We start from the raw sequence: 26,405 nt of genomic DNA on the forward strand, positions 1-26,405 counted from the left end.
GCAACTGGAAAGAATTTATCTACTTATCTTTATACAATACTAGTGGTTTTACCCGGCTTCGCTCGGTATTTGTAATATCAACCACTTAAACATGGCCAATCTAATCGTATACATTTCATTAATAGTTTTATTTTATTTAAATATTCGTTTGTTTTTTATTAAATTGAACGTCACAGATTCATGAAGCAAACAAACATACATACATATAAAGTCTCTTTCGAAATTATATATTAGATATAGAATAAAGTATTGTATTGATTTAGTTATTATTTATTTTTTTACGTTGATGTTGTTTTTTTTTTATATCCAGCTTATTATTGAGTAATAGTTTGAGTGTAAATAACCCGTAATTTAATTAACAGAGTTTTCGTATTAACCAGGGCTGTGGAGTCTGATCAAACTTTACCGACTCCGACTCTGACTTTATTTTATGATTCGACTCCAACTTGAACGATTTTAGTAAGATCGACTTTTCTTGCCAACGTATAAAAGTGCGATTTTAAAAGATTAAATTAATTTAAAAAAATGATTCAAAATTAACATGTAACCCAATATATTGAATTATTGATAATTAAATTACAAAATAAATACGTTAATAGTATACATATGTGTATAAATTTCATGCATTCATGCAATATGTAAATCAAGGTGAAAAATGAGAATTAAAAAAAGTTCTGAGAAGGAGGAAAATGGTTATACGACAATTGGTGAAGATTTTGTCAGTGCACTAATTTTCGGGTACATTTTGTCGTTGAACCTTTTGGACTTGCACCAATTGTCGCGTCCCTGAGGAAAATATCGGTTTTGGCCAAAAAACTTCAAAATATATAAAATTCAACGATATAATTTAAAATCATGATTTTCATAATGAAATTATTGTATTAAAATTTACTTTTGATTAGATACGTCAGCTGACACATACCGCAATGCAATTAATTAATGAAAATAATAACAAAATGGCAAAGTTTCAAACCGATTGGAAGAATGTAGGAATATTGCCTGAATCGTTTGCGAAGTGAAACATAGAATAGCCTTGTAAAAAAAATAAGAGTCGGAGTCGGCCGGTTTTTTTTACGACTCCGACGTCGTTTGTAATTCCATGACTCGACTCCGCAGCCCTGGTATTAAATGTACACTGTACTGGTATTAAATGTACACTGTAATGTATTGATAACTGGCTTACCTCGATAAAAAAAAAGAATTTTTGTTATTAATCCACAAGAATAGTCGAAATATGATTTTTCTAAGTGGAATTTTATTTAATTCTCATATAAAGATAATTTAATATATTATCCCTATTAATTCAATTCGGATTCGTGTAAATACGAGTAAACACTAGTAAGAGCTTTTTGTTCGAAATTTTACCGATTTAAAGTTCACCACACATCCAATTAACCCTTTTAAACGAAATCAAAAAATAGTGTGACCAGAACACTATCCTAATAAACATGTTTCAATAAAAAATACTCAATATAATATAGTATTAACAGTGGGAAAAAATCCCAAGTGAAAATACGTAATTTTGACTTTTGATTTGAACTGGACGACTACTTTGAAAGATTTGAAAGCTGAAATGTACTACAAATGAAAGATAAAATACCCGACTGTAGATTCCAATATTCATTTTGAACAGGAAATTAACAGATTTTGAGAAATCGACCGAACAACACCATGATATAGAAAAATCGCGCGATTTAAAAAACACATATCTCCGAATCTCGAGCCAATCAACACTTTTTATTACCAGATTCGTGTTCACTGGGCATAGATCTATAAGAAAAGTCGTATCTCGTCTCTGAAACATTTTTCGTGTCGAACAGTGTTATTGGAGATTTTATTTTATAAAATCGATACCACAGAGACTTGACAGGTGAAAACATTGTTGCATTTAGCCAATTAATTTCTGGTTAGTTGCTATATGCAATGCTTTACAGATTGACGCTTTCCTTTATTAGTCTATCTAGTATATAAATGTTTCTTAGGCTATCTGGCTACGGCATTTATCGTAGCTATAGACGCTACAACATGCCTCGCTAGAAACAAATCTCTTGACTTAATTATGTATATTAATATCAATTAAATTTTGGGGGACGAGTTGAATTCATGTTATTCATAATTGGTCTTTAATATACGCTAAATATTTTTATGTATTTAAAACAACAGTTTTTTTTTTTTAATACATACATATGTATCAACTATATAAAAAAAAATCGGAAGCATGCGACTTTTCCTCATAACAATCCAACTTTTATGCATGCAAACTGTCTGGATCGGCTTTTGTTGATTCCGTTTCATTTCACGTCGGATCCGCTTCTGGAAAACCGGTAGAATTTATTCCGGATTTAAATCGGACATTCACGCGGACCGGTCACGATTCGCATTGTACCACTTATCCCGAATCGCAGATTTATCGTTTCAGACCGCGTCCTGAAAATTCAATATGGATGCCGGATGAAAATACAGCTCGCGGCTACTATTTTGGCACGGCCCGCTGAAATTTTGATTGATGGATCAATTATTCGCTCAAAGTTGCGAATCGACACCGTGAACTATATAGCCGTAGGTTTTGATATTTCCGATGACCTTTCTTCCAGTGTCAAATGATGGTTCGCTGCCCAACCTGGAAATCGCGTGACCTTTTGATGACTTCCGCGTCTCTCAGACACGCCCTTTGACGTTCCATTTCACGGTCTATTTTTGACGTTGTAGGGGGTGTCACGATTTAAAAATGTATTTTATGCTCGTATTGTTTGCGTTTCGGTGACGCGTAATACTAATTTATCGGTTTATTGTCCTAAATAAACCCGTCGCTTTGTTTACATGTCGATGATGGGCTATAAATGTATTAATTATTTATCGAATCATTTCTTCGGCGCATTCGTGTTGATTTATTTATTATTTATTCTCGGTGTGAATTCGTATTTACTTAGCGCGGAACGTACGCTATACGCAGATTCTCAAACTGTACTTTGATATATTTTTATTCGTCTGTGTTTTTTTGATTGTTGGTATTGAAAACGTTCATATTAATTGAAAACGTCAATGTGTTTATATGTATAATAGTGGTTTTACACGGCTTAGCTCGGTATTTGTAATATAAACAGCTTAAACATGGCCATTCTAATAGTAAACATTCATTTGTATTTTTATTAAATTTATTTGAATCGAAAAAAAATAATATTCAACGATATCGATATCGTCATCATAGAAACTTTGATTTTTTTTCGAAGCTCCCAACCAAACCTGACATACATACATTAAACCTTACATACATACAAAGTCTCTTTCGAAATTATATATTAGATATACTAAGTAGTTGAGCCGTTATACAATGTCGTTTATATATTTTTTGAAAATATTAGCCTGCCCTTGATTTTATTTTATACACATCTTTTACTATAAAATCATCTGTACATGTCTTTTTACATTAAAAACAACGTTGAATATTTATTTCATCTATTGTATTTAGAAATTTGTTTTGGTATTTTGACCTCGTTTTAATTTATCATTTATATGCATAAACATATTTGTGAAATCTCATATTTATTTTATATGTAGATATGTACATATATCCGGAATGTATTATACAATATTTACGCATAATAATTGTATAATATGTTCCGGATATATAATACATTTGTATGTATATAAAATTTTTACAATAAATAAAGGTACCATGTACACAGAGTGTGTTTAAAAAAGAATCAATATAAAAATGATGAAAAGAAAAATAAGTTACAAATGATACCGTATGGTAGGGTTTTAAATTTCAGCTTTAAAAATAAATAAACTTATATGAAAATAGGATATTATTAAAAAAAAAAATTGAATACTAATAAATGTCGTATCATAGACAGAGAAACCCATTAAATTATTTATTGATACATTTTATTTAAATTTCTTCAAAGTAGTTTCTTTAGGCCGCTTCTTTTGACGTGCACTATATTCCGCTCCATCGCCAAACGTCCATTATACACAATCAATCAGTTTTAATTAAAAGTAAAACTCGTAATCACACCAGTCAATTTATTCTCAAAAAAAATAATATCCTACTCTAGTACTATTCCTAAAATAAAATATACCTGTTCTACGTACATACATACATCAGTGCTAAAATATTTTTTGGGTCGTAAATCGCCAATAGTTGCATAAGTCATCATAGGTCGTAAATTTGAGATGTGCGAGAGTGGTTCGACTGGATTTTTATGTAATTTTTTTCAAACTCATTTGCACACATTGACATCATTCATTTTTTGCGTAATGACGTTTGCATTTATATAACACACTACTTGAAGAATCATGTTTGTATACTGTGTAGGTATTTAATTCGATCACTGTCACCTATGCTTTGGGGTCCTTCCTGCCTGTCGCGCCAATCTAATTCATCTCTAATTGGAGATTATTGTGAGATCGAAAACTGTCTACTCGGCTATCGCTATCGCCCTAAGGGCAATGCCCTACCGAAATAGCTTGTTGACTTAATATAAGATTAAAGCATACGGTTCACATATCCATGTCGTAATACACACAGTCATTAGAAGCACACGACAGTACATATGTATTCAGAGGTCGTAATCTGATCTGAAATGACTTTCCTTAAAATGGCTGACCTTCTTCGTCGGATGTCCTATCGGAAATGTCACCACCTTTTGTCTCACAATCGAGTATATAATAGTTTGACCTTATTACAAAATTGCCACTCTGTTCTATTGGGGCACGAGACGATGGACAGGTAGATAAAGCGGGCTTTCAACGTCACGATGACGTCAGCCGACAGCTGGCAGCAATCCCGAAAAGTTTACTTGACATTATACAAATCTTTTGTACTGCGGATATCTGTATCGTTGAAATATTTACATTTTTATTTGTGCGTGTGTTAAATTTTCCTGAATACCGGGCGTTGCCCGGTGTCGTTATAAATACACACTACGATTGTTTTGTGTGAACTCTGCCATTTCTTGCTCATCCTTTTGATGTGAAAGTCACCGTTTCAACCTTGAGAGTATGCAAATGTATGTACATATCTTGTCCGTTTGACTGAATCGTTTTTATAACTTTAATTTAACCTCGATGATTATTTATCGCATTGAGCTCGATTTTAATTTGGATTTATTAGAACGTACATCCCGTATTATTACCTTTGTGGCAGCCCTATATAGTAATTCGAATTCAAACCAGCAGAATAAACTACATGGTGTTTAGCATATAATGCTTTGAACAAATCAAATCCCACTGGTTTTTGGTGTCCACACCATGGATTTGTGACTCCAGGTCGATCGTTTCCTATCGAGTTTGCCAATTTATCTGATTTTCATTGAAACGGTTCCAACAAATTGGCAACAAGCTTACCCATTTTCTCGCAAAACTCGAGTTTTCAGCAAACTCGAATTTCGCTGAATTGTATAAAATGCTGCAAATTTACAAATTTGACCACAAATGTCTCTGTGGATGGTAATTGATATGTATTTAATGAATTTCGCTGAATTGTTCAAAAATGCTCCAAATTTACAAATTTGGCCATAGATGTCTCTGTGGCTGTTAATTAATATGTATTTACTTTGTATAATACTTGTATCAAATGTACAATGTTTCTGGCCAGAAAGGCGCATTGGTGTTACCTGTTAGGCCTTCGAGGTATAAATTAAATATAAAATAAAACAAATATAGGAATTGAAACAATTTTATTTATTTATTATTTATTAAACAACAATTTCAAACTTAAACTAACAACTATAATATAACAAAATTAACAAAAATATAATTAGTAAACTTAAAATAATATAATATAATTCAACATAGCATTTTATTAAACTTACGTACATACATATATAATTACGTCATCTTTTGCATAATATTGTATGCATCGTATCATATATTATATAATTTGTTGACGGCTCACAGTTTGACATTCCCTGTCATGAAGCGGTATTATAAAGCTTGACTCACACTTCATACATTTTTTTTTTTAATTAATATCGTATTAAAAGTATTGTAGCAAGCAACGCTTCTTGTGTGTGTATTTCTTGCATGGTTCATCTGCATATGTATGTGACTTTGAAACGCACTTAAGCTTATATAAAACACCAATACACAGTAAGATTAAGATTAGCCGTGTTTCCGACTTGATTTATTCATGAGCTCTCTCATATAATATAACGATATAATTGGCAGACGTTAAGCAGTGCATTGCGATGAGTTTTGAATATATGAATGTAACTGCACGGCGTTGCACTGTACATAGGTTTGAATTACGATCCAAAATTACGGCTAATTTTAAGCAAAGTCAACTTGCGCGTTAACCTTTTCGCTGCCTGCCTGATTTCTTAATACTGTAGGGAAGGTAGACAGACGTTGACGCACTTTTGATGAAGATTGTGGATGATTTTCTATTTTCGTAAGCGTTTTGCGCGCTCACTCTGTCTACGCGGGAGCCAAAACTTTTTATACTTTTGTGTCGGATTTGTCGTGCTGATTGTCAAAACGAATGATTTTGACATGTGTACCGGGGTTAGGTGGATTAAAGTGCATTTTGGCATGTGATTTCAACTCGACGTTATCGCAGTCTGTGTGATAAAAGCATCATGTAAATAAATTACAGCATAAAAGTGCGATAAGTTACAATTTGGTCTTCTACAAAAAATGCCTGTTTTTCTTTTTCGGTATTTTTTATTGTCGCTTTGAGGTGATTATTATAAAATAATGAAAGTCAACGTTACGTGTTCGATTCGCAATACTGCATCGTTCAAGGTTACAATCAACAGATGTGTGCTCTTTTGAGGGCTTAGTCATATTTAGAATGTGCCCTTGTTATACATCAGTGTAGTTTATTTTCCATTAAGTTAATCGGTCTCATTTTATACGAATTCACTTTTGCAAAAATGTACTATGTATGTAAATTTATCAAAAATGTACTCGAAAATTCTCGAAGCATTTTTAAACAAAACTTTTTTTATATAGAAGCTCGAGAAATATGAAACAGTATATAGCAAGTTTAATTGTTCCAAATTGAAAAATCTAGATTTGCATAGTGGACAAATCAACCAATTTGGGATTGTACAGTTAGGGAGAGGTATGTACATTTGACTTATTACATTCGAAAAAGAAATCTAATTTTCTAAAATTTTCGGAATTGAGCTTCAAGGTGTGTAATTAGAAAAAGGTTGCGAGCCGCTGGTCTAAAGTGAAAATCAGAATAGCGCATTTCACTTTCGACCATTCTTAACTCAACCTCTTAATGTCCTTCCTCTATAATATTTTTCATACATGCTTAGTTTTATTTAAAAAAAAATTGACAGTTTTTATTTTCGTTATCATCATTTATATAATAGCGCTATTCTGTGTGTATGTGTCTGCGATAACGCTCACAGCTAAAACACTGCATGCAAAATGTACGAATATAATAACGGATCGAGGAAAAACTTCGATATATACATATGTATATCTTTCACAGGGGTGTGCTCATGTATAATGCCCTCCCTGAGTGCGTCAGATCTTCTAAGACCGTGGATGCATTTTTGCGAGGTGCGAGGAGACACCTCTGTGAAGGATATACATTTACATACATTTAGTATATATACAATTTTAGAGTTGAGTTATTAGGAATTTATTTTTAAATTAGCTTAATAGCTAAAATTATATATTAAATAAATATAATGTTTCCTCTAGAAAAATAGTCTAAGAAGATTTAGTGCCATCTATTGAAAATTAATTAAGCTTATTAATTGTATATACATATATGTATGTAGGTAGGTAGGTAATTTTTACTTATAATACACCCGATTAAATTTTCATCGGGTCTCTCACTATATTATAAGTAGAAATCCATATAAAAAAATCACAACGGTAATTCGATTTAGCGCGGTTTTGAACCACTTTTTTTCATATTATACAATCTATATATATGTATATATATATTTATATATATGTATATATATATATATATATATATATATATATATATATATATATATATATATATATAAAATTGAATGTCTGTTTGTCTGTCTCGTATAAGCGCCTAAACCACTCAACCGATTGCGATGGAACTTTCAGGATTTGTTGTATGCATGTCCGAGAAGATTTCTGTTAAAAACAAACGGGATAAAACCTCTTAATAATAATATTAGTAATTAGGATTTCACCGACGCAAACGTATGAAGCGCCATTGTGTAGTCAAGGAAATGTGTTCGTTGGTAACCACGTTACCAGTTGGTTTATGACGACACGGTGTTGAAGTGACGTTGTTGAAACGGGAACGGGAACGGGAATTGCATGCTTTATTCTGGCATTGCAACGCATGCCGGGTTCAGCTAGTCAAATATAAATTAGTTTTATTTTAAAGGTATTTGAAAAAAATACGACTGCGATGCGGATCGAAGAAAGAACCGACACATTTCTTTTAATTTTTTTAAATTTAATAACTTGATATGCCGTAACCCATGCGATGATATTTCATCGGGCACAACACTAGTATAATATAATATATATGAACTGGCTGTAATTTTTTTGCATGAAAAAACATAAATATGCATCCTCACGTTTGATCGACTCGTTCATTCGTCCTTAGCGTTTTTAACGAACAGCACTCTCCACTGCTGCCGTGCAATTCATTGTTTATTATCCAGCGTGCACTTTAATAAACCACCAGCCCTGTCTAGTTGGCGTCCAGTGGCGTACTGTGTATTTATTTATTTATTTGATTTTTTAATTTATCGCTCGTCAAGCTCTACGCTCCTTTAATTGCAATTAGCGAGCCTCATTGAATGTGCAATCTCGACGCGGCTGCGTCTTTTTGCATTTCAAATTAACGCAATATGGCGCTCGTCGGCCATTTATGTATTATGTACATACATACATATAAGCCTATGTATGGAAAGTGTTTCGTAATGTTTATTTTATAATTTAGATACGCAATTGGTGGACGCTTACAAGGACGTCCGTGTTTATTTTCACTTTTGGAATATTATACATACTTTGCGCTCGTCAAATGTTATACGATTTTTATGCCTCAAATATTGTTTGTGAATCATATTTAAATTATTATATTATTATATACTGTTTGTTTTTGTTTATATTGTGTTTGCGCTTGTTTCGCGCAAATCGATAAAATTTTATTGTTTTTGTTAAATGATTAGGGCCGAAAATTAATTTGAATCGTTGCATTGATAAGATAGCTTATTTACTTTATTTCTTTGCAATTTATAAGAAATAGCATACGAATAGTTTTTTGTTATAGATAAGATGGTGGTGATAATAAAATTCAGATTTTTCTTTTGTTTTATTCGAAATTATCTCATTTAATTTTTCAATATATAGTAATGATATAATATCGTCAAATTTATATTCTGCACTCTGACTATTATGAAAATTCTTACATATCAACATATCAATATATAGCTATGTCATTGAGTTAAGGAATAGTATTAATATTTGACGGTAAGTGACACTGTTTTTTTCAAACTCGAATTTTATATTTTTACTAGTGGTGCTACCCGGCTTCGCTCGGTTAATGTAAATTAAATAAAAACCACGAAAATCATTTGTTTATTTGCTAAATTTATTTGAATCGAAACGACCGACCAATCACAAACGTCTTTGACCAATCCAGCCAATCGGAAACGAATTGCGTACGCCGTTTCGGTTTTATATATTATATAAGACTAGTGTTGTATCCGATGACATACATATCATCGCAGGGGTGTTGGCATATTAAGTTATTAAATACAAGAAATGTGTGTCGGTCATGTGTTCGATCCCCACGCGCTCGAATTTTTTTCCAAATAGGTACCTTTTAAATGTATTTCATTTAATATTTATATTTAATTACACTGAGCAACGAAAAATCTCGCTTTTGAGTTACCAGAGCGGAGACTAACCAATCTTTACTAAGTTTGACCCACTGAATTCGAATATGATAATGATTTTTATTGGTTAGTGATTGCTTACGAGATATGAGCGTTTAAAAAACGCGCGATTTTTATAGTTTTTTGGCTTTTGCGGTCTTTAACTCAAAATCTAGTATTGATGTGCTCAAAGTGAGTATTGGCATCAATAGTCAGATGTTTTTTCTATTGATTGTGATTTTTTATTGTTTTAAAATACTTATAATTAATTGTCTAGCGAATTTTAAAAGTCAAAAATGATTTTTTTTTTTATTGATTTTTTCTCCGTGCTATTTTGCGTTTATTTGTCCAGTTTTTTTTTTCACCACGTTCATAAGGATTGGTTTTCTATCTGAATATTTTTTTCAGATAGAAGAAACTTACTACTCAAGCGGTAAATGCGTTAGAAAGACTTTCGTTCAGTATGTATGTCGAATCGAAACGATTATTATAGTACGACGAGCGTTATCTCAGACAGACAGACATATAATAGCAATATTATATATGATGATGCTCGCAGGTTAAAATTAATTACCAAATTTTATCATTTTACTTTTACGGTGTACGAAATCTATATGCCTTTATGCCTATCCCACTTTTCATTAGATCCACTCTGATTGTAGAAAGCAAGGGAGAATTCAATAGAATTCAATTTAAGGTTCATTATCAAAAAAAAAACAAGTTCCTTACATCGTTATCAATTTTTAAATTCCTCAAAAATCAGCTCGTGCTTACTCATTTTACATCACCATTGTTTGATTATGATTTGTATTCACGTGTGTATGTATATGTATATGGCACAAATATTTGTCCATTGTGTCGATTTGCGGCAGTTCTGGTCATGAAAGAACCGAATAAAAAAAATGATTTCAATCGTAAACGAATCTTTTAAAAGATTCTACAATTGGGCCACTGCTAACTATTTATTTAACATTTTGCTTTGAAAGTCACGCCAAATGGTCTCGAGTGGAAACATTTTCCCCGATTTGACATTTGTATAGGACACTGGCGAAGGCGAAGATGCACTCAAGTCTCGATTTTATTATACATCCTTGCAGGAGATGCGCCTTCAGTGTATTTAGCATCAAATAAAAAAAAAGAAATGGCGAAGAAGCAAAGCAAGCAAACGCGAGTTGTGCGTCGTCGTCAGTCATCAACCGGCATCGGTCTCGCGAGCAACTTCACTTTCGTACTCGCCACTAAAATCATTCCAAAATTAATATATATATATATTTATATTCTAGTGCTCCGTTTCGACTCGGTCGTTTCGTAAAATGTCTTAAAAAAGTGTCTCATTTTACGCGAAACGCATAATATTTATTTTTGAACGCGGCTCGCGCTTTAGACTTCGCCTCGTCAGTTTATTTCCATTTATTTCTATCTACGTATCTAACTTGATTCGGATCGTATATTTATTTGTAGGATACTTTTGGGTTTATTTAGCTTCCACCCATATACATACATATATAATACTAAATGTACGCAAATTCCGTGGGATGTGGTTTCCACTTCTCGTATTGCTTTTTATTATCAACCGCGATTTCGTAATCGCACGTTTGTACCTGAGGCTTGGGGAGTCGTCGGAAAAAACACGACTCCGACTTTGACTCCAATTTAAAATGACAATGTGAATTTTGTCCCAATATATATGTATACACACGTACATATTATACATATCTAGTGAGCTCGTGTAAATCATTTATTTTACTATCAATGAAACTAATTAAATTTATGTACGTATGTATTTGACGTAATTCACTTATCAAATATCAATCCTTTCTTCAGTTTGATTTAAACATTTCTTAAGTACTCAATTTGATCTGTATAAATTAGGTATTGGTATAGCGTGCTCGTTTCAAGCTTTTCTTAATAGTAAATTATGTTCACAATACATCTTCTATCTGTTTTAATAGCTACTGATCTACTGATCATTTTCTATTTTACAATTTTAATTTAATTTTGTTAGTAATCATAGTATTATATTATTCTAATGTTAATGTACAGAGCATAACAGGAAAAATAGCTCAAAAACCTATTTACAATTCTTATAAAATGCTCATAATACACCTAATACATAATATTAATTAAAGACTCTGTAAAGTCGATGATCTAAAGCAGATTGTGGTGTTTAGGTAATCTGTGTTATACCCGAAGGGTATAGACATTTTGTTGTAATCACCGGGACTCTTCACAAGTGTTTTAGTATGTTTATTAGTGATTCTATCATAGAATCTATTGGTTAGTTTGTTAGTAATGTCTGTAACAAACGGAATATTATTTATGGTATGCAGTTTTTTCAAGTTAGTTTATATGGCTGTATTATAAATTATTTTTAGGGATTCGTTAGTAATTTAATAAACAGATATAAATACAGAATTGGAGTCAATTTTCGACGACGCTTTGCAAGTTTTGAATGTAATGAAAATTTTTGAGAAAAGTGCATGTCTTTAGATCTGTTTCACTTTCGTTTTTTTTCTTCGGTAGTCTGTTGGAATAATTAGACATTTGTGATTATCACGTTTTGGTCATTTCTAAAGTGAAACTCGACTTCTATATAATAAAAACATTCCAATATCAGTTTTTTGTACATATTATATTATATGTATGTGACGGTGCGATATAAACACATGTGTATGTATAATTTTACTTTCGTTTTTGTTTGAGTTATGGATGATAAAATTAACCTTTGACCTTTAATTCTGCACGATTGACAACGTTATATTTATAAATTGATAGTAAACGTTTATAATTATATTTATAAATTGATACGAAGTTGAATTCGATAAATATTTATAGTGTTGAATTGGGCACAAGAGTTAAGCCAAAATGCAAACGTTTCAAAATAATAATGCAGATCAATTATAAGGCGAAATTGTTTAGTCTGTCTTGATTGATTGATCATACAGTTTAGTCAATCAAAAAAAAAAAAAAAAAAAAAACGAAACTAAGAATTCGTCTACATTTGTATAATATTTTTGAAACACGCGCTTATTTCGCGATGTTTGTATACATATGTCAGAGTCTTGTATATCTTGATATGAGCTAAGTTCATATATTCAGTATGATTATTTCAAATTTTTCTCAGTATGAGCATGATTATGAGGCAAACGTTCGACGAAAACCCAACAGAGATTCCATTATTCATATGTATTTACATATAATAGAATCATTTGCTGAGTGGAATCCCTGTTGAGTTGCAAATTAGTCAACCACCTTCGCTACTAGAGGGGTTTCAATCTAGGGTCGATTAAATCTTCTCCCCGAATCTGGAATCTCGGATGGGGTTATATAAGCTTTCGTGGATGAAATCCACTATATTAATCGGCTGGATGCATATATGCCCCGGAAAATCATAGGGTTTTGCGATAGCGTGATATATTGTTGCCAATTAGGGCTAAAAAAACGTGCTCATGAACTCCCCCCTCTCGAGAGCTGTTGGACTCCTCAACTTACTGGCACATTCCTTGGATCTCTTCAATGCCAGTCATGTTGAATTGTTCGAACACATCCTACATTGCACGATATAATTATCTTTATTATTAATTTGTTTTTCACTACTTCATATATTCTTTACTTTTTTATTATTGTTTTATGTATACTTATATTTGTATTAAAACCACAGTGACGCTTTGAGACTACCTGTCAAATCTCTGTTGTATCAAATAATGCGTATAGACCAATTTTTTTTTGTTTTTTGCTAATAAAAATGGTTTAAAGCATTTTGAGTGGGTTTTTATGGCTGTCAGTTGTATCTGATGTGAAGTAGAACAGAACGCAACGACCTTGCAGAGTGCAACTTGCATAGTTTTAAGTAATTGGGTTCTTATTGAAAATGTATTTACAAAATTCGTCGACAATATTTAATCGTTGCCAATGTTTTCTCAAGCGTTAAAGTAAATTCGTGACGTGCCAATCTTGGCACACGTGCTGCCTATTTACCGTCCCCGCCTCTGTCGCTGTTATTCAAAATTTATTTCCATGGAAGATGCATATACTACATGTATGTGCATATGTGGAAGATACAATGCGGAACTTAAATTTATAAGTGCATATATGTACGGGTATAATATTATGCATTCTTGTCGTCAATTCTGCCACTTCCTGGTTTGGTCAACTTCGATACACCCATCGTGACTCGTATTGTCTTCGTTATACCCATGAGTGTGCTCATGTGTTTTTTTTTTCTTATTATTCTGGTCGCAGTTCGTATATAGTCATGTGTCCATTTGCGTTCACGCCGCTAACAGGTGGACGTCTATTTAGAGTGTTCGGAGACTCTGGTTTGTTTCCAATTGAAGTGAAGTGCCTCGATTTACATTTACGACCGGTCATTTATATCATTTATCCTATGTAGATACGATGCTGTTGTGTTAAAGTCGTGTTCGCCATGTTCGAAATACTTTTGGGTTTGCTAGTGGTGTGCTACTTGCTGGTCAAGTTCCTGTCTGCGCGTTCGGTTCCTGTCGACAAAGAGTGTAGTAGCACTGAGACAGTTCCGATAGTAGACGAAGCTTCTGTCAAAAAGAAGAAGGCTAAGAAGGTGTCTTTTTGCGAGTACGATGAAGAGTTCGAGACTGAAGTAGAGTACGATAGGAGTGGAGCGTTCGACGATGACATTCTCGTGCTCTCTGAGGTACATATGTGTAAAGGTTTTGGGCTCTTTCCGTAGGTCAAGTTCAATGGCGCAGAGTGCCAATTTTTTTATATGCGGTAGTGATATATTTTATTATAATTTTTTTGTTGACGCAAATTTCTCGATGTGTGCTTGGCCCGTCTCCAGAATATTATCCCGATTAAAATCCCAAAATATCATTTTTTTTTTTACTATCGACATCATTTTGCAGAAAACGGATGTGTGTGTATGTGCCAAATTCGGACGATGTATGCATATAAATTTGGTTAATTGCCTCGGATTGTATATGAATAAAATGATAATTTTTGGATTGGAATAAATGGTGACCGTGTGCTTGGACTTGTTTGGAATTTATTGAATTTCAAAAAAAATCTCAACAAGGTTGAGAACCGGTGAAATAATTTGAATCAAGGCTTGCTTTTTATTATTTCGGCGGTGTTATGATCCGTACACATTAAGCCATTGAAGGCATACTTAGTTGGGATAGCAATGTACAAAATATCAAAATTAAAATTGTAATTACACTGTTCGACAAATGACGATTTTTTTTTTTGGTTCAGAGACGAGATATGACTTTTCTTATAGATGTATGTCCAGTGAACACGAATCTGGTAATAAAAAATGTTGATTGGCTCGAGATTCGGAGATATGTGTTTTTTAAATCGTGCGATTTTTCTATATCTTGGTGTTGTTCTGTTGATGTCTCAAAATCTGTCAATTTTCTGTTCAAAATGAATATTGGAATCTATAGTCGGGTATTTTATCTTTCATTTGTAGTACTTTTCAGCTTTCAAATCTCTCTAAGTAGTCGTCCAGTTCAAATCAAAAGTCAAAAGTACGTATTTTCATTTGGGATTTTTTCCCACTGTTAATACTATCATATATTGAGTATTTTCTATTGAAACATGTTTATTGGGATAGTGTTCTGGCCACACTATTTTTCGTTTTCGTTTAAAAGGGTTAATTGGAAGTGTGCTGAATTTTAAATCGGTAAAATTGCGAGCTAAAATCTCGTACTAGTATTTACTCGTATCTACACGAATATGAATTGAATTAATAGGGATAATATATTAAATTGTCTTTATATGAGAATTAAATAAAATTTCACTAAGAAAAATCATATTTCGACTATTCTTGTGGATTAATAACTATAAGCGCTTACTATGTTATACATATATGTATACATGTCGTGAGGAACATTATAAATGAATTCGTCGTCTTTATAAAGTTTACACTTCAAAAACAAAATATGTGGAAGGTCCCGCGCGATAGAAGCGTTAACTTTTATTTTGTACTTGTGTTGACCCGTTAATTTCTACAGGTGGTTTTAGAAAGGAATTGATACACGAATTAAAATAAAGTTATATTTTATATATAAAAATATAGTGCAAGGTAATTTATAGGCGCGCGCGCGTATTAATGTCGAAATGATGAATGAGTGTGTGTGTTTCTTCGTGCATCTGACGCAGACGCCACCCGTTCCAACTCGCTCAGTATCAGGAGCACGACTCTGCATAACGTATACTCCTGGCATTCTAAAATTTGTTTTTTTTTAATCTCCATATTGGTCGACGCGTCCCCCACATACCCACAAATAATATATATAAAAACCGCGTCCGTTTTTACGGATTATTTTGGATCAAAATCGTAATAATATTTAAAAGTAATAAAAACATATTTTTATTCTCATTGAAATATCAGAGGCCAAGTGGAAGCTGTCGAATTTTTACTACATATAATTTTCACATCTGGTCTAGACTTACTCCTTTCCCTAAAAACAAGTTTTAACGTCAAATATAACTGTAAATATAATCAGATATAAATTATTTATTGAATGCAACAATGGTCTCAAGTAAAAATACTTACAATATGATGTGTTGTGGTAAAACTATAGACATCCTCGATATTTTCTAAAGACTGTGAAAAATGTAATTTTTGTCACTCGGTAAAAACATGAATACAAACATAAATATGTAAAGATTCTGCTATGATTCAGCATACACTAGCGTCCAAAAGTCTTTATAGATTTCAATGGAAAAACCCATGACGAACAGTTGAATCCAAACGTTCTTTATTCTGTCGTTAACTCAGACTGTGACGGTCAAGGCGAAAATGTCTTTGTTTGTTTATTTAGAAACGGAAAATCTTATGCATTATTAATTTCTTATTTTCAGGATTCGCTAACGCAGCAACTCGACGAAAAGCGCAGAGCTGCTCAGATCGACCCATCCGAGCTATCCACCGATATCCTCATATCGGACAGACGTAACAAATTGGAAACTTCAGCTCAAGTATGTGCATACCTGCAAAATTATTATTCTATTCTAATTTAACATACGTATTGTAATCATATTATTTATTCTAGGGATGGAAAAAGCGAGTCGGCCCGAACGATGCCACCTCGTTCTCGGTGGCTGGGCGTCTGGAACGGGACAAGCCGCCGACTCCGATAGCTGCACCTTTACTATCGTCGATCGACAACCAAACTCCTGGAAAAAAGACACCCGTGGCTGCAGTTTTCAAGTGAGTTATCTTTTTCATTTGTATTTATGTGGTTTATATTGGGTTTTGTGTTGATTGATGGAATGTTTTGGGTAGGTCTCGCCGTGCTGAAACTAACGGCACTGGTCCATTGAAGTCTGCTTCCTCGGCTGCAGTCTCTCAACCGGCATCTCCGTTGAAGGGTGGAATCGGTGAATTCCGAAGGAGTATCTCAGTTTCCGGAGTTGACGATATCTCTGAAAATGTCACCGTTCCCGAAACTATGTCTAAATCGCAAGACGGTAAGTGTTACAATTTTATCCTTTTTTACTTATTTTATATTTCTAGATTGATTTTTATATAAAAAATATAGATTATATTTTTGAAATAGTTAAGTGATATGTTCCCATTTATAATTATAACATTTTGATATTCCAATCCAATCTTTGACCTTTACTTTTTGACATTTGCCATCTCAATAATAATAAACTAAAAATTTTGTTTTGAAGTATTGGCATATAAATTACTAGAAGTATACTTTGCTTGAAGCATTTTTGATTTTGACTTTTAAATGATTTTTATTATTACTAAATTATGTTCACAACACATCTTATATCTATTTTAATAGCTACTGATCTCTCTTCACAAGTGTGTTCGTATAGTTATTAGTGATTCTGTCATAGAATCTACTGGTTAGTTTGTTAGTAATGTCTGTGACTAACGGAATATTGAAACATTTTTGATATGTTGTATAAGTACATTCATATACAGGTCATACAATACAAATAATAATATTTTTCTAAATAATCATGTAGTATTATATAATAGTGAATTTAGGTCATGATAGTGTTGCTGACAATTACAATTCAGACAAATATACATATAGTACATCAGCCTTAATCCAAAATCTGGTTATAATTTGTCAAATACTGATTTTTTTGTATACTGGTTTCAGCTCCAGTCAACAACACATCGAAAAACGTTGGCGCGTCTGTTCTGGTTCCCCGTGCTGATGATGAAACGTTCACTTCGTTCTTCACCAGCGCTTCCCAAACAGTCTTCACATCCTCGTCATCTTCCCACATACCTTTCAACAACAACAACAACGACGCATCACAACTGGACGATAATATAGACTTGGACGTCATCGACACTGGCTCAAGACACTTCCTCGGCGGAGCCGCGGCGAATCGGGTCCGAGCCGTGCGCAAAGCTGGCGGTTCTAAAAATCCCTTACGTGCCTTAGCCGCGAGAACTGATCTGCGACAAGAATACACAGAGCCTCCTTCTACAGGATTAGCGGATAAAGAAGCCGCTCGGCTCAAGAGAGACAAATGTAATAATATTAACAAGCCGCGTATGAAATATTGAACGCTTAAAAATTCAAATGTTTTAATTGTTATGTATATGATTTTAGTGATTATGAATTCTCCGATGGCCGTTGAAGTTCTAGCTGGACTCGCCACTCGTGAAGATTTCTCTGCAGTGCAATTAAAGAAAATCATTCCTTCGTCGCCTCCGACTTCCACCACTCATTCCGGACTGCCTTCGAAGCCTCCAATGTTGATCCACATTAAAGGACGTCGGCGTGTTCAGGCTCGATTGGTCGAACCTCATTTCAGCAGCGTGAATAGTGGAGATTGTTTCGTTCTAGTCACACCTGATCAAGTCTTCCACTATGCGGGATATTATGCAAATGTAATCGAAAGGTATGTAATTGACATAATATTTAATTAATAATTATATTTATTTGATAATTAATTGAACAAATTTCCTTTTTAGATCCAGAAGTGCTGATATAGCCATTCATATCCACACGACCAAAGATTTAGGGTGTGCAAATTCAACATCGGTGATAACTTTAGACGAGCAGCACAAGCATAGATCGGCAAAGCACTGGAAGCAATTCTGGAATTTGTTAGGTCTACAAGAGAACGTTGATGATTATACACCAACAGCCACCGGAAACTCGGACGAGGATGAAATATTCGAATCAGGAATCATCCCGACGAACATGTGCTACGATGTAATCGACGATGAGCTCGTACCGATCGAAGAGTACTGGGGTCAGATACCAAAGATTGCGATGCTCGATCCGTCGAAAATTTTAGTTTTCGATTTCGGTTCTGAGATGTACGTTTGGAACGGTAAGAATACCATACTTGAAAAGAGGCGCATGGCTTTCCAAGTGGCTCAGGAAATGTGGGATGAGGGCTACGACTATAAAGATTGCATTATATGTCCTTTGAATGTTTCTCAAGTGCTCGGCGCGAGACCCGAAGTGAAAGAAGTCGCCAAGAAGGACAGTCAGCGACCTGAATGGGCGATTATCACCAAAGTGACTCAACATATGGAAACTATCTTGTTTAAAGACAAATTCTTGGATTGGCCCGATTTTTCGCGGGTAATTAAGGTCAAAGAAGAGGAGGATAGTATGAAGGGTGGCGCTACCGAAATTAAGCCTTGCGACGTTGAAGAGATGTTCAATAAGGAGTATGAGGATCCTAATCTCGAATTGGAGGGCTCGCACGTCGGTCGCGGCACAAATCATTACGACACAGAAACCATGAGACATTTCGAAGTTAAGACTAAATCGGTAACTAAATGGATGATACAAGAGTATGATTATGTCAAAATTCCCGATGAAGAATTGGGAGAGTTCTATTCGGGCGATAGTTATATTCTACGCTGGGAATACCAATTGAATGTTACCGGTCGGGAGCTCAACGGTAATCCATCGAAGCACAATTTGACTGGAAGAGATCGCTGTGCTTACTTCTGCTGGCAAGGAAAGGATGCTTCTGCCAATGAAAAAGGAGCTGCGGCCCTACTCACAGTAGAATTAGACCAAGAGAAAGGACCTCAGGTTCGCGTAACCCAAGGTTTCGAACAACCGGCGTTTTTGAACCTCTTTAAAGGATCCTTCGTCATCCATCAAGGAAAGAGGTCAGGTGAAAAGAGCCGGTTTAGATTGTACATGTCCAGAGGAAACGTCGTGAATGAATCTCATCTTATTCAAGTGTCGTGCTCGATGCGACAGTTGAGAAGCCGAGCTTCAATGCTGCTCGTTGATACGGAGAAGGGCCAAGTGTTCGTATGGCACGGAGCGAAGAGTCTCAAACACACCAAAGCCATAGCTTTAGAGGCTGCGAATTACATGGCCGCCAAGAAACATCCCGACGTGTTCCACTCGGACGTGGTCAACGTCAAAGTTGCCGAGATCAACGAGGGAGACGAACCTAAATCTGTGATAGAAGTGCTCGGAGGTGCCAACAGGCAGTTGTATCATTCTTTGATCGAAAAAGACACCAATAAGAATGCTGAAGAAACGGCGACTGCCACTCCTCGTCTGTTCCATTTCACCGATCTCTCTGGCCAGTTTGCCGCCAATGAAATACTATCACCGTTGAGGCACGAGGCATTGGTGACGCCGTATCCGTTTTCACAGCAGGAACTATATTTGGCATCCCAACCAGGTAAAGTATCATTTTATTTATTATGTTGATTTGATTATACAGTGTTGTTGTTGATATATGTACATATATAGTTGTGGATTTGTTTAAAATTCATATTGTTGATTTTTTTAGGTTTGTTTATGATCGATACTGGGGATTCGTTGTGGCTCTGGCAAGGTTGGTTGCCGCAGCATGAAGAAAATGAACTCATCGAAGCTGGAGCAGGTATTTACATATATACATATTTTATAAATTATGACACATTCATATTAACCACTTAATCGCCACTTATTTTCAATTAAAAAAAAACGTACTTTTACTAATAATTAAGTTATTTTAATATTTTTAACTTACATAATTAGTGAACCGCAATCGATCCAACAAAAAAAATAAAAACACTTTTTTTTTTTCACTACGGCTACCACACAATAGATCAGTAAAAAATGTGTATTTGTTTAGTCGATATTAATCGAGTACATATTAATCCATTATTTTATTATATGTGTTTAGTGGCAACCCTTGACACTAGCTCTTGAATATATCACAAACTAACCAAAAATATGGACTTTTTCAAATTTCTTTAGTATCACAGGATATTTTTAGATGTCGCTGTGAAGAAACCAAAATTAATTTCGAGGCATAGCCTTAAATACGAAGGAGCGCGCACCGGTGCGCTTATTTATTTTATTTTTTTATCTTTAATTTATAACAGGAAAACCATTCCGTCTTCCTGGCCAGAAACATTGTACATTTGATACACATAAATACATATCAATTAATATCCACAGAGATATATCTATGGTCAAATTTGTAAATTTGCAGCATTTTAAATGATTCATTGAAGTTTAGTAAATAAATATAAATTAACATCCACATAGACATTTATGGTAAAATTTGTAAATTGCAGCATTTTATACAATTCAGCGAAATTCAACCCTATCCATTGCGAGAAAATGGATAGGGTTGCCAATTTGTTGGAACCGTTTCAATGAAAAATCAGATAAATTGGCAAACTCTGATAGGAAACGATCGACCTGGAGTCACAAATCCAAGGTCTGACCAACAGAAACCAGTGGGATATGAACCGGTGACCGCTCTGTTCAAAGCATTATATGCTAACAACTAGTCTATTTTGCTGGGTTTTTTTACTCTGTACCATATTTCTAGTCTATTCTGCTGGTTAATGGCGATTAAGTGGCTAAAGCTATAATTTCAAATGTCACAACGGCTTCTTTGTTTTCATATATGTACATAGTACATATAAGGCACTATGAAGGCAAACTTAATGTAATTACTTTGATTTTCTTTAAAATAATTTGTTTTTATTCTTAGGTATTGGCAATATACGTTGGCAAGGATGTCGACGTGCAGCCATGGAAACAGTATTACGTTATTGGACATTAACACATCCCGATTCGAAGGAGCAGCGAACCTACCTCACTGTTGCCGGTCTCGAACCCTTACAATTCACAAACTTATTTGACATGTGGCAAGATAGAGATGACATTGCTGAAATTAATATCGCCGTAAGTTTTCAAAACACTCTTCAATATGTCTCGTCGACGTATACAAATCATATAACATCGATTTTTTTTAATTATTCAAGTACGGACATAAAGTCGGCGAAGGTATATGCAGCGTGTCCGAAGAACTATGCAGACTATCCAGAACTAGCTTCCCGTTGGCCGTTCTACGACAGCGTCCACTTCCAGACGCCGTAGATCCTGCCAACATAGAACGATATCTATCTGCGCAACAGTTTGATGTAAGTAACTGAATGACGGCTATTTACAGTCAGTACATTCATTTATTGAAACATCTATCTACAGGGTTTCCTATATATGTATGATAATTTCGCATCGTGAATATATTGATTAATTTATATTGAATTACAGGAAACGTTTGGCATGAAGAAGGAGGCGTTTTACGAATTGCCGTCGTGGAAGCAGGCAAACATGAAAAAAGACTTGGGCCTGTTCTGACCCGACTACTCGTCGATGAAGAGCGTCAGCCCCTACCGTTACGCACAAATCAACAGCGGATGCACGACAACGAAGATCGGAAGTCAGTGTCTCGTCAACGCTACCATGAAGTTGATAATCAACTTCCGGGAGCATATCGCCGTTTACGGGAACTGCGCCGATCCGTCAATGCTCTCCGACGCTCAGGAACTATCACAGAGTTCGACCAAGTCGTCGTGTTGCATTCAATGACACATTACTATATGTATTGTTTGTTTGTTTTGTGTATTTATCCAAATATATATGTACGTTCATGTATTATTTTATTGATAAATCACTGAATTCTTTTATACCTTGGAGACATGAAATTTTGATGTAATGTTTAATTTATTATTTTTTCTTAGAAGGAAATCAACGTTATCGTTACCTTTCGACAATCTCACTAATTTTAAATATTTTACCTAAATTTCACTAGGCATTTGTAAATTTTGTATGATTTCATTTAGACGTGGTGCTTAATTTTATTATTTTGAACAATTCATAGAAATACATTTAAATATTATTATGATTGGCTGAACTCGCCGTCAAATTTTTTGATTTATTACCAAATAGGCAACTCGTCTAAATTTTCATTTATTCAAAATCTTAAGATTGCTGTAAATATTTATTCGAGATTTTTCCCCATGTGTATATTTATTTGTAAATTATTATTGAAAATGCTTTATTATTATATCACATTGGTTATTCTCGCAAAATTTATGTCTTATATTGTGTATTATTTTCATTGATTATGTATAAATTATATTTAAATATGTAATATGCATTTTTTTCTTTATTAAAAACAATCTTCAAAGTATAATCCTTTTTAAACGCAGTCATAGCTAATAAGGATATTGAATTATTAATTTAAATGTATAGTTAATTTTGAAAATGAAATGAAAACATAAAATGGGAGCTGTGCATTATTTAGTGTGTGTGTGTATTATAAATGAATCGAAAATGATCACACAAAAGATAGATTTGCCTTAAGCGGTATTAAATTAATTATGTACTTTAACGAGCAGGGTCATTTTAGCAATGCACAATTTATACGATGAAAAAAAAATGTTAACGAACGCGTTTTTTTAACTAAATTTATTTGCTGATAAAAATAATAACAATTGCTTATTTCAATTTTATACCTAGTTGAATTTGAAGGTGAAAATTAAAAAAAAAAAATTAACACAAAGTCTGATTTTGATTTAAATATATGTAATATAATACTGCGAATTTTTAATACATATTATAATCGCGCTTTATTTACACTGCCAAGTTAACCGTCGTCGTTTGTATTTAAAATGTGCTTAAGAACGCTTCACAAAAAAAATAAAAAAAGCTAAACTTAACAATATTATTATTTTTTGATTATCGTCAGTTTCATGAATACATTTCATGGTAAATTTATACATATCATTCGATATTCAAAATTATTTTTATTCGTACTTTTCGAAGCACAAAATTCGCCGATGATTTTTTTCCTCCTCGTTTTGATTTCGATTAAATCCGGTATACCTGTGTTCATCGATACCGTTAACTTACATGAATAAGGCTTTTATGTGTATATATATTTTACATGTGTAAAAATTGTATACTAGATATTTAAAAAAACAAAAATGAATATGAAAAATAAACAAAAAAAAAACCATTGTTTTTATAATTTTTTAACAACTGTAATCGTAACATTTAACATGACTATTGTATATCAATTGTATTTGTGTATAAATATCAAATTGTTTAAAAAAACGTGATTATTATTTTTTCCAACGGGAGATTAACGATAGTTGTGCTTGTAATTAATAATTGTGACTGATTTTTTTTTTATTATTATTGATTTTATTTGCGTTTTTAATGATTGTTGATTCGTTCCTACAATAACGTAATAACAACATACATGAATAAATAATTTTCTAAAGTTTTCACTTGTTCGTTTCCATTTGTTCCCTAATAATTTGTTCCAATAATATTTATTGAATTTTCAGGTACGTAGAATATGGAGAAAAAAAAGTAATTTGGTCGGTTTCATCGACATTTATTATTACTCATATTAATATGTATAAATTAATACATATGTATTTTAAATTTTAAGATGAATTAAAATTAAATATGGAAATCAAGTGCTCTTAAAGTTTTAAACAAAATAACTAAAAATCTCGGTTGATTTGTGTAAATTTTTTAATAATTTAAAATAATATCAGTCATAATATAAGCAGATTTTACTATAATAAATAGTACTCAGTTTGATATTTCAAACTATAGTTTGTTTTCATTGTTTAATGCGATGATGGTGGTTTGCAAACTCCTACTTCAACGTTCTCCGGAAAATCACAGACCTGAAAGTACATTAAAATATAGTAATTATAATTTAAAACCTGCCTGGGTTATATCAACCATGATCAAAAATTTAAGTATAAAATACAATAACTCACACTCTCTGCAGGATTGAACCACAATCCGAGTTGGCATTTCTTCAGAATTGGTCTATCTTGATCGTCGCAGATGTAGAAGGTAGTGCAGTCATCGGTATTGGGGAAAATCACAACGAAACCTTCAGGATCATATGGAGGACAAACTGGGAGTGCCTTGTTTCCCTCATTTAGCGAGGCAGCAAGTACTGCTCCAAGCGATGCGACGAGCAAAAATACAGCTAAACCTGTAAAAGTCCACGCCGACAGTGAAAATTTAATACATCAACATACATATTTTCACCGTGTATTTGAAATATATAGTCGGTTATAAATAAATTACGTACCTTTCATTTTTGAAGCGTCAATTTTTAAATACACCTATGTGACTGCGATCACCATTGTCGTGTCTGATTTTATAACAAATCGTTATCAATGGATTATTCGCGAGAAAGATCTCTCGATTCATTATAAAAACTGTTATCTTGATTGGTTGATTGCTTGAAGCGATCGCCTGTGCCGATAAGTCAAATACAATTATTAAATTGATTGTAGTGATTTCTGAAAAATGTGCCTTTGTGCCTATCAAACGGGTATTACAAATTAGCTAGATAATAGGCAATAATAAGATTTTATCATAATTGATTATATACACAAAAGTGGAATCTTGTTTTCAAATTTGATTGACTGGTTTACATCTTGTACATATTAATCACGCTTTTAGAATTAATTTATATTTAATTTGACTAATTTTATTAGATATTTTTTTACTTTAAGTACGATCTTTAATACGAATTTGTCGAATAAATCACATGGCATAATTACATCGCTTGTAGAAATGAAAATGAATCCCAATTCCAAAACCTGGATATGAGATACTGCACCATTTCGATGCTTACAGTTCTATGAGCTTCTCCGATGCCGACTTTTTTATTTTTTTTATTTATACCAGGAAGGCTTAACAAGTAACCCCTATGCGCCTTCCTGGCCAGAAACATTGACATTTGATACAAATATTATTAATATTATAGCACGACTTGTACCATACGAAACTAGGTCGATGATATTTCCTTCATCGAACTTAACTTGTACAAATGACATCATCGCGTCCTATCACGAGTATACGGGAAATCCCAAGGAGCTACGCAACTACGCATCAAACATAGAACACAAAGAAAGACCTCGATCCCGTTGGAATCTTCCAGAACGTGATTTCACCAGCCCAGCTACACGTTGCTCAAGCAACACCTTTATAAACCAGCGCATCGTCCCCAGATGCCAGTGAGCTCCGGGAACTCGACCTGGCTCGTTCCAGCGAATCCCCTACTTACTTCGCTGTACATACAAATACACCTGTATTAATCGAGTAATAAAGATCCTCTTCAAAATTCAACTGAATTTCCATAGGCCGGGAAACGGTCCAAACCTTTAACTCGCCTTATAATATAAAGTTCATAAATACACATCAATTAATATCCACAGAAACGTCTACGGTAAAATTTGTAAATTTGCAGCATTTTAAACAATTCGTTGAAATTCAGTAAATGCATATC

General features: G+C 33.6%; 2 protein-coding genes across 2 annotated transcripts in view; one reads left to right on the forward strand and one right to left on the reverse strand.

Annotated features, from left to right (window-relative positions):
* LOC143914929 (uncharacterized) overlaps window positions 1-24,051 on the forward strand; it is a 218,411-nt gene extending 194,360 nt beyond the window's left edge. Inside the window, exons 14-23 of the mRNA XM_077435339.1 lie at window positions 16,689-16,805; window positions 16,880-17,037; window positions 17,113-17,297; window positions 17,951-18,331; window positions 18,413-18,704; window positions 18,778-20,471; window positions 20,583-20,675; window positions 21,783-21,976; window positions 22,057-22,215; window positions 22,346-24,051. Of these exons, the coding sequence (XP_077291465.1) occupies window positions 16,689-16,805; window positions 16,880-17,037; window positions 17,113-17,297; window positions 17,951-18,331; window positions 18,413-18,704; window positions 18,778-20,471; window positions 20,583-20,675; window positions 21,783-21,976; window positions 22,057-22,215; window positions 22,346-22,432 (3,360 nt within the window). The 3' untranslated portion in view covers window positions 22,433-24,051. The remainder of the gene's footprint in view (window positions 1-16,688; window positions 16,806-16,879; window positions 17,038-17,112; window positions 17,298-17,950; window positions 18,332-18,412; window positions 18,705-18,777; window positions 20,472-20,582; window positions 20,676-21,782; window positions 21,977-22,056; window positions 22,216-22,345) is intronic.
* Window positions 23,225-25,312, reverse strand: LOC143914933 (peritrophin-1-like). Its single transcript, XM_077435342.1, has 3 exons — window positions 25,200-25,312; window positions 24,877-25,100; window positions 23,225-24,780 (listed from the first exon to the last, which is right to left on the reverse strand). Exons 1-3 carry the CDS (start codon window positions 25,204-25,206, stop codon window positions 24,721-24,723), a joined length of 291 nt encoding a protein of 96 aa, XP_077291468.1. The 5' UTR covers window positions 25,207-25,312; the 3' UTR covers window positions 23,225-24,720.
* Between the last annotated feature and the right edge of the window lie 1,093 nt (window positions 25,313-26,405).

The sequence above is a fragment of the Arctopsyche grandis genome, chromosome 7 (genome assembly GCF_051622035.1).
Source record: "Arctopsyche grandis isolate Sample6627 chromosome 7, ASM5162203v2, whole genome shotgun sequence".
Taxonomy (NCBI): domain Eukaryota; kingdom Metazoa; phylum Arthropoda; class Insecta; order Trichoptera; family Hydropsychidae; genus Arctopsyche; species Arctopsyche grandis.

Coding starts and splice junctions, on each gene's coding strand:
- LOC143914933 (XM_077435342.1), bottom strand. Junction 24,781..24,876: donor GGTTCAATCCTGCAGAGAGT/GTGAGTTATTGT, acceptor ATGTACTTTCAG/GTCTGTGATTTTCCGGAGAA.